Source organism: Argopecten irradians, chromosome 7, assembly GCF_041381155.1.
Source record: "Argopecten irradians isolate NY chromosome 7, Ai_NY, whole genome shotgun sequence".
Lineage (NCBI taxonomy): Eukaryota > Metazoa > Mollusca > Bivalvia > Pectinida > Pectinidae > Argopecten > Argopecten irradians.
In genome coordinates, this window is record NC_091140.1 from 30,734,299 (window position 1) to 30,744,495 (window position 10,197).

The window sequence follows — 10,197 nt, forward strand, 5'->3', positions numbered from 1 at the left end:
ACAGGGCAAATTATGTTAAAAGTGGCCATTTGAAACCATGAAAATGTGGTCTTATTAGGCAGGTGATCTGAATACAAAGGTGGTTAAGGCGACTGACTTAAGTTTTACAATTATTGTGAAACTTTAATTTGCGGTCGAGCTAACTCATAAAGATTTCATCCATATTTGTATCTTGCAAACTTAGATTGGTTTGCAGTAAGCTTGTATTTGTGGATCCTTCTCTCTGCATGCAAAGTGTACTGGCATAGTGAAACCAAAGGGGAGTAACTCTTATAGATCAGACTGGCAACATGTTACACTCGTATGTTTTACATGCTGGTATACCTCCTTGACTGGTTAGTTAATTCAAGCAGTAACGACCATCTACCATCTTTAGGTTATCGGTAAACTCACATGTTTCTTATTTCTATGGCCAAAAAAATCTGGTTGTTCTCAAATTCCTTTATGTAGGTTCCTAGTTTCTGGTTGCGTGTTGTATTGTTAGGTCACCATTCAGTTTGGATTTTGACTATTGAAATTTGTTATTGCTATTTTTATGTGATCTGATCCGAATGACCTTGACCTTCATTCAAGATCACAGGGGTCAAAAAGTCTAAGTTATTGAAAATAATTACATGTAGTTAAGAGGTCTAGAGACCTCACATTGCACCTGTACAGCATGCTGGGATAACTGTTTTCAAATGAATTACCTTATCCATCATTCAAGGTCACTGGGGTAAAAAAAAAGGCTAAAATCTTTAAACGACTTGTCAATAGAAGACAGCAGAGCTGATTTAGGGTGGAATGAAGTCTTTTCAAGTTTGTTTAAATGTATGACCTTGAACTTCATTCAAGGTACAATGTATGACCTTGAACTTCATTCAAGGTACAGTAGTCAAATAGGCTTAAATATTTGTATGACCTCACCTCAATAACTAAGAGACCTTTTGATATCGGGCCTATTACTTTCTGTATGTATACAGATGATGCATCAGATGATATACATTCATCTGCTTTTCAAGTACTTTTGTGCATTATCTGCAAGTGACAGTAAAATGTTTTACATGTAACGTCTTTAATCAACTATTTATATTTCAAAAGATTCCATCAATGAGTATCGTTGGTATTATTACTAGTAATTATGAAAATTTCTTATCTTAAAAATCCAACAAAAGCATATTTGGCTCATGTTGTCATACTTTTTCCCTGTGTTGATTTCAACTAATGTTTTCGACAATCTGTGCTGTCCTTATAACGTTCTTGCCATACAGTAAATTTCTACTATATCATGGTCACCATGTAAGTTTATATTTGGCTTCAAAGTTGGTCAATTAACCAAAAATCCCCATTTTTCTGATTTTATGGGGGTCGAGAAAAACACTTCCTAAATTTTGTTTATGGTCACTTTTTTTTTCTTGTATAAAACAAATCAGATCTGTATGAAAAACAAAGAAAAAAAAAATGTTGCAAATATTTTTGTGGTAAAGCCCTTATTTTACTGGGCTCATACTGCTAGATGAGTAGTACAGTGTATAATGAATCATCTTACTATTTATTATTTATTTATTTTATTTATTTGATTTACGATGTATATGTTCATCCCTTTGTGAAACGATTTGCGCAGCCAAATTTTTGATATGATAATAAATCAAGTTCCATCCCACGAACTGGGCCCTAGTTCCATAAACATCCCTTTACTGTAAGGAATTTCCTTAACTTAAAATCCTCCATTCATTACTGATTTTTAAGGAAGGCTCCTTAATTAAGCTTTTTTTCCATAACTTCTATAATGCTTTCCTATGGGGAAAATTTACGTTAAATTCCTTAAAATTAATAATGTTCATGAAACTGGGCCCTGACAAGCGTTTAAGCCAATCGTTTAGTTTTGGTCGCTATTGGTTCTCATGCATATTGGTGTTGTGGTCAAATCCATTACATTTATTAGCTGTAAATTTTAGACATTATATGTTTAGAAGATATTACATAGGAATGTACATGCATGTCACCATGATCTTTGAAGTTTGGAGTCGCCCTCTATTCTTCAAAGCTTATGCTGGTCTGTGATTTGTCAGTTTTTTCCCTCTTGGACTTGGATATAGTCTAGGGGAGCAATCCAAGGGTGGATATGACGACAGTGATATTAACCCATGGCATGTAACTAACAGCTGGTGAACCAGTCGTTCCACTTCTTTACGTTGAGTACAATAAATACCACGGCGTGTCTTGGCCAGAGGACACTCCAGACCATATATCACGAGTAAAAACTGAAGGACACACGAGAAAGAAATAATATCCCAATTGAGTGAAATCGTGCTTACCTAGATTACTCAAGTTACGATTAGACCGTTATTATTAATATTATCATGGGGAGGGTATTTCCCGGCTATATAAACCATACTATAACCGGCTATATAAACCATACTATAACATCCTCGATACTTTAGGGGTTACTAAGATGTCTCTATGTGCGACCACAGATGAGACGGTAGATTGTTCATTTGTACATCAATAGAATTGAATAATGGTACATTTTGATTGACTATGAACATTGTCTTTGTTGTCTTCAAAAGAAGTCTCTACTGTCATTTTGTTCTCCTGAACTGCATTCAATTTTGTTATGAAACGTCCAGTGTTAGATATAAAGACAGTGATAGTAACCCCTGGAGAAGCCAAACGACAAGTTGTTTTCCACCAGTCTATACTTCAGTGCAACTTGATACATACGTTTTTCATCTTAGGTGGTCTATAAATGTACTTTGTGAAACGGCGGGAATAATTAATCGACGCGAAAACTATTTTATAAACGATATGGTTATGTATAACTTTACAACTTATACTGACAACTGTATCTCCATAACCTATATCTGTATGAGCTAGTATACCTTTATATATATTCTGTGTCAGATGAACAGATCCACTCAAATCTACTAGTCTCTTGTTACATTATAAATGTATTTGAAATGTGCCTGTATGACATTTTTCCGGCGTTATCAAGGACCCAGAGTTCAGATTAAGAATTCATAAAATGTCTTCCTCCTCCGACTTTACTTAAAAAAACATTTAAACATTTTTATTTACCAATTGGAAAAAAAGGATCTGGCACAAGTTATGACGGTTTGTCTACGATAAGATAGGTCCAAATACATATAGCATATATATATATATACATCATAAATATATAGATATTTAAAGTATTTCTGTTTTTTAGTAGACATCTAAAATAATCCCGAATCTGTTAGAACTTACTAAACTTCTAAGTCCGTCGAAACATTTTCCAGATATCATTTTCCCCGTATAAATTATCATAATCATGTAATATCAAGATAATATCATATACATGTACCAAGAAATATTTATCGTATCACAGAAATATACACTGGGTATATTGGTCCAAGGTGGTGTCCGTTACAACATTGAAAAATAAGATTTTAGAGATGAATTATTACAGACGAAACAGGTCAAACTATATGTCTTGTCAAATACTTGAGGTAGTGTAGGTCCGGCTAGGTCACATTTTTTTTTACCTGTAGGTGAAATTATACACCTATAGACATGTTTGACGAGTTTACCTGTGAGAAAAACAGGTATTTTCTACATGTCTGTACACTTCGAACAGCTGTTGACATATCTCGCCCGGTCGACTGCCCCAGGGAGATTTTAAATAACATCTGTTGTTTGTTGAGACTTAATAGCTTTTAATGAATTTCTCCACACATCAGCGCTTGTAAGTACACGTAAATACTGTACATACATTTAACGCAGGGTACAGCACAGATTTTGTACCAGTTCATGTACTCTATGTTTACATGTGGATAAATGTGCATGTGTGTGTGTACACTAGAGGAAGGCATGTGGCACTCCTGGAATATTTTTTTATTCAGATAGTGTAACCGTATTCTAGCTTTGCTGCTTCAACATTGATAATCTCTACATGTAGTTAAGTGGAATCAAATGATACATGTACGTATATCATATAGGCCTACACAGTTGTGTATAAAATCTGATCCGGATGCACGTACATGTCAATAGTATCAGTCTATCGTTAGTAGCAGTACAGTAACTAATGTTTTATTTATCCAATATTTGTCGGAAATGTCCTGACGTGTCTACTGGGATTTAAATTCGTTCGATGAACAATTTGACGTCAACAAACTCATATAATATCTATGAACTGACATCGCCAATGATTCTTGATTCCAAACACGCCGCCATGTTTTATGCCCTGGCAGCAGTAAGTTTGGTTTTACTCGTGGTATACATTTCCCGGAGACGGTTAAAATACACCAATCTACCACCAGGACCGATCCCGCTTCCTTTCATTGGAAATATAACATGCATGAAGAAAAACAACGTGTTTTTGACGTTCAGAGAGCTTAGAGCAAAGTATGGAGATGTGTTCACGTTGCATATTGGTAACACGATTACCATTGTATTCAACGGATATTCCACTTTACGAGAGGCATTTGTCCAGCACGGAGACAAATTTTCCGACAGACCGGATATTTTCATCTTCAAACATATCTCCAAGCACTACGGTAAGTAAGCACTACGGTAAGTCCTGGAAACATTTAATTCGTTAATCCGGATGTTTCATTCCCCAGAACAACTATCCCAAGTTTTCTTCTGGACATACCAGGGAATCTGGAGAAGTCTTAGAGATTTTGTCGTTATGATGGCTTTGTGCCGGGTACACTGGATATGAGCTGAGAGATAAATCTAGGTTTAGTATTAAGTAATCTGTTCTCGAGAAATTAACTTCCTTTCCAAATGACACTTTTCTGCGTACAATCAGTTTTCTTTTTAGAGTGGATGTATTGAATCTCTTTCAGCTATAACATTTTACATATCAATTAACCTATCAAAACTGAATCTTAAATCGCTTTTCTCGTTTGAAAAACATCATTTGACAACGTTCCGACCTATTTACACTAGGATTCAGCCTCATAAATGTTTTATAACTTTCTGTATATCACAATGAATAGTTATACATTCATGATAATAGATTGAAACTGAATATTGTCGATATGTATAATTGCTGACAGTGATATTAATCATATAAAGTCTCCAGGGAAAACATCAATCAATTCTGGAGTTATTATTTACATTTTCAGTCAACGAAATATTTTGCGGTATAACGGTACGTGTGTGCGGTATGAAGAGGAAATGAACTGAATTAGGACTTGGCGGGGTTTCAATTGCGTATTACGAGACAAGAGCCGTATGTGGGCGCTGTAGATAGACTTATAAAAAAAGATTAGGAATCTTTACCAAAAATCTAAATATTTCTACAGTCATGCAATCAGTCATCACCAACGTTAAACATAAACTCTTTCAGACATCTTCAAAATATCGTGTTTTTCGTATTAATAAAAATTATTCATAATTTGTAATCAATCATTATTTATTATAATTCTTCTGGACAAACGCGGCGTACAGATTTACAAAGAAATGAAGTACCTGGTACTCAAAGTAAGTGAATTCATAATACTTTTTAAAAGCACGTCCTCTAATTCTCTTTATAGTTTGTATATCGGTTGAACCCACATGTCATGTGCTAACAGAAAACAGATGGATAAAGAAGACATTAGTTAAAGCCGACAGGCAGAAACGGAAACGAACCGGATCTACACTTCTTATTCTATCTAGTACTCTCCGATAGTTCCCTCAGTATACATTAATTAAAATGACATTTAGCTCATAAAACGTAAGTTTTTTTCCAAATAGAACCTAATGTATTGCCTTTTAAACCGAATCGGAAGATTAATCTCTTTGTCTAAACTATCTGATCTGGAATGTAGTTCGAAAAGCAATGTTTTTTAATTAATGAACGAAAACAAAAATTGAAATGTTCTAAGCGTTTAAATAGATTTGACGTTGTCTATTCCGTCACTTTTGGGTTGAGAGTTTGATACCAGCGTATATCATGCATATATTCTTTGGAACTCTGGAATTCCTCCTGCAACACCAAAAAAATCACACATCATTAATTATAATAGCTTTCAATTTAAGTAGGTAAAACGCAATTAAACTTTTAAAGAAAAAAATCCATAAATGAAGCATACAAAATGAACATTAGGACTTCTAAATTTACTTTTGTCCTAAAATATATATGTGACAGATTTTCCGAGTCCAGTGTCAGGTCCAAGGGAAATGCGGCCTTACATTACATCCGTGTACCTAGAACGAATATACGTACCCGGCCTACTATACCTTTCGGCCGGGTACGAATTGGTCCCTATGTGTCGTAGTGGAGCACTGCCTCCGAAAATCACTCAGGCACAGTTTTCTATACTTTTTTTAGGTTTCCAATTATTTTATACGTATACATGCATTTACATATTATTTTTGTCCAAAACAAACATAACTACAATTCTTAATATCTACCGTACCGCTCACACGACGTCATATTCACAATTTCTGGACTTGCCGTAAAAATCCCCTTCAGAAAGACCTTCATATGTATTACTATACAATTATCGACCTATTTTCAGGTGAATACGGTGAGTTATCAACCCGAGTAAGTGATATATCCCGAGGCCGTAGGCCGAGGGTTATATCATTTTCGAGGGTTGATAACTCACCGTTTCCACCTGAAAATAGGTCGATAACTGGTTTAATATATGACATTTACAGGATATTAACCCGGTTCTTCAAAAAGACTTAACTACAATAAACAGGATGATATTACCAAATGTTCCTTTTACAAAACTTGCTGCCTTCCGCCAAATATGTTGCCGACTATTTATAATGACGTCACAATAGATTAATCCGACGTCTTTGAATAAGGAAACTCCCGTAACGTTATATTTGGGTACGACTCGACGTCAAAAGTGATTATGACGTCACATCTAAAGGGAGTTTCCCTCGATCTATTTTTGACACAGGTTACTGGACTCGCGAGAGGTATCTGGACTGAGTCCAGTAACTTCGCGTGCTTTTTGCCGCCGATTTCGGGGTTGATATCGCAGTTGATGAATACTTCTGAGAAACGTATCGGCCAATCAAAATACAGCAAAAACACCAGTCATATAATAAGTAAAAATAATGCCTCGGTGAGAATTTGATAATCCATGTGGTTCAGTTTTATTGCCTAGTAAGTAAGCGATATCGAACAAGTAAGATGAAATGCAAATAAACGTTTAATTACGGTTTGCATAATAATTACTTTGCTCCATTAGCAGTAATAGGCACCAATTGTAGCTCTAGAGACGACACACTTTTCTGTCTAAAAGCTACAATATTGCAGCTACCGTCTACCCTACATAAAACTGATAACATTTCTTAAATCTTTAGGTATTGCCGGAAGTTCCGGGGAATTATGGAAAGAGCACAGAACGTTCGCTTTGGCGACACTTCGAGAGTTCGGGTTTGGGAAGAGGAGTCTCGAATCGAAGATAATGGAAGAGATCGAAGCTTACCTCCCTTGTCTGGAAGAGAAGAATGGAGAGCCATTCAACATACACGCACTCACCCAGACAAGTGTGTCCAATATAATTTGTTCAATTGTCTTTGGACAGAGGTTCGACTACAAAGACGAACGATTTACAAGACTTATGGAGATGTTTGACGCGAATTTCAAATTGATGAACCCAATTTTGAATTTCTTTCCATGTCTGCAACATATCCCTGGCGATCCTTTCAGGGGGAAACAGGTGAGTGAATGGAGTCTATGTACATGTATAACTTCACGATGGAAAATATTCTATGAATTCCATTCTTAAGTTTTGTAAATGCATTTTGTTATTGAGAAAACTTTGATAGACGGTTTAAGTCTGGTGTTTAATATCATTGGTTAAAACAATATAATATCGGTTAAAATATTATGAAAGAATGAGAAAAAAACGATGGTGCGATCGAATGAATAAAACAAATATGACTAGCAGTGGTTTAAGGATTTACCACTGTTTATCCTATTAAGCCCTGCCCCTCCTTCCCCGGGGGTCAGAACCAAGATTAATTTTATTTTCCATTCAGAGCTCTATGAAAAGTAACGTTTTAAATAATTTGCCTATGCTTAAATATCGTAATAAATTTAATAATCATATTTACTCTTAAGTAATTTCTTTTTGATAAAGTTTAAAATCACCAACTCTTCAAAAAATGTTTTTATATTTATCCATTTCCTGACAAATTATGATTGCTTGTAAGACATTAATGCCCCAGCCACCATGTCAAAGACGTGACTCTACTGGACACGCATGAGTAGCACTATGTATCTCTCCCATGTCATCAGGGGGGATATACATTTTCAAAAGGACTTTGGTTTAAGAATCCATTCTTACTTTAACTTCTGGACAGAAATTAGACGAGGGTACTCGTATTTATGCAAAAAAAAAAGAAGTTCTGCTGAGTATAAGTATTTAATGAATGTTTTTCTCTCATCTACCTTATCTCTATAGGAGGTTTGTGAAGGGATAAAAAGAAATCTAGGTTCATTTAGCATGAATATCATAAAGCGAAAAAAATGTCGGTCAAACTCCAGGCCTCTTGATTTGCCGACAGATAATGCTTAAACTTAATGGCTCAGTGGTTCAGATAAATCTAACAATAGTCATGGTATGGTGTCTCAGCCGAAACTATTAACTTAAACTAGATAACCTGGTTATTTGGTTGTGATAAAACGACTACCTTTATATAGTTAGATATCATTTAAAATAGTACAACTGTACTTTTAACTCCCAGCGTAAATGAAAATGGTGTAAATGGAAAATATGCGTATGTCAATTTAAATCGGGATTATAATTTCATTTCTACACCGACAATTGTTTCAAAAGGATTCGTGATTTTTGGTCAATATAACCAAACAAAACTTTTGAACGAATAACGTACATTTTAGGACTTCTTTCAAAGATGGAAGTAAGACCACAAAAAGATATTGATGTTCGAGGATATTGAAATAAAAAAAAAAAAACCTCAACAGCGTACATTTCTTCAATTTCTTCATGTTGTGCATTGCCTTTTATTTCTATAAGAAGGTTGAGTCATTGCGTGTTTTGAGGCGTAACAGATAATACCGATATCGTTTTCAGATCGGATACACTAACTTTTTAAAAACTTTCTTTCCACAGGTTTTGTGGAATGCTGAAACGGTATATGCATTTATCTGGGAACTTGTCCAGGAACATGACAATAGTCTGGACGACACGTGTATCCGAGATTATATAGACGCTTACCTCAAAGAGAAGAAAAACAGACAATCGGATGAATTCAACACATTTACAGGTACCAATATAAATATCACAAAAAGAAATGAAATGCTGAGAACTTTAACAGCATCGTCGGAAATCCACGATTGGTGGTAGTATAATCAAACGTGGGTCCCCGACGATGAATCGACGGCAGTGATCAATGCTAGTAGATCGGAACAAATTGAATCTCATTGCAAACAATGCTTTCTCTACAAGAATGTGTTTTAAAATAACTACTCGCAATATAGTACGAATTTAGTTATATTATGTTTATGTAAAGTAAAAACAAATACAATGTAAATTAAAAAAAAAAAAACAAATATAGAAGATCAACAATGAAATAATGTAAATCGATAAACTATGGAATTGTGACGACGACATAAGATAGCACAATGAGTCATTAAATGTCATGTAATTTATAGCAGCGAACGAAACTTTAAGACAATGCAATGGAACAGAGCAATCGCACAATTAATTGTAGCTTATTGACGACATGTATTTCAAAAGGAAGAACTTGTAATTTGGGAATAAGCTATTAGAAAATGATTGAATTGACGCAAGTCACATCCCTGAAATCTAAGAATAAAATTGATAAGGCATACTAAATTGTGTATCATTTATTTAAGGTGTTGATTTTTGCATTGTTTTTCAGTGAACATTCAGATGTTGAGGTCAATAGGCGATCTGCTTTCCGCGGGAACGGAGACTACAACATCTTTTGGGGGCAAATTTGAACTCCTAGCTTAAAAATGTTGCGGTCACCCCTTAAGAACCTACAACTTATGCCATTTCCATTATAATCATATAAGGTCCGATTTGGCCAGTACCTCCTTACTATTTTAAAGATCCTTTTGGATCACTAAAAAAGTGCTAGAATAATTATAATAATAAACTTAGAAATTTGTCGATATACAATTTGGCGGGTCATGTTTCTACTTTCTATTATTGAGTTTACCAATACCTTCATTGTAAGGTAAGGTTAAGAAACTATGTAAGTGGCATAGAAGTTTTTGATGTTTGTTCACAACCA

General features: G+C 34.9%; 1 protein-coding gene across 1 annotated transcript; it reads left to right on the plus strand.

The window, feature by feature from the left end:
- The first annotated feature begins 3,578 nt into the window (after positions 1 to 3,578).
- LOC138327139 (cytochrome P450 2H2-like) lies at positions 3,579 to 9,914 on the plus strand. Its single transcript, XM_069273122.1, has 4 exons — positions 3,579 to 4,514; positions 7,273 to 7,631; positions 9,048 to 9,201; positions 9,820 to 9,914. The coding sequence occupies exons 1-4, from the start codon at positions 4,109 to 4,111 to the stop codon at positions 9,912 to 9,914; spliced, it is 1,014 nt and encodes a 337-aa protein (XP_069129223.1). The 5' UTR covers positions 3,579 to 4,108.
- Positions 9,915 to 10,197: the final 283 nt, after the last annotated feature.

Coding starts and splice junctions, on each gene's coding strand:
- LOC138327139 (XM_069273122.1), top strand. CDS start 4,109: ATGAACAATTTGACGTCAACAAACTCATATAATATCTATGAACTGACA. Junction 4,515..7,272: donor ACATATCTCCAAGCACTACG/GTAAGTAAGCAC, acceptor TTAAATCTTTAG/GTATTGCCGGAAGTTCCGGG. Junction 9,202..9,819: donor TGAATTCAACACATTTACAG/GTACCAATATAA, acceptor ATTGTTTTTCAG/TGAACATTCAGATGTTGAGG.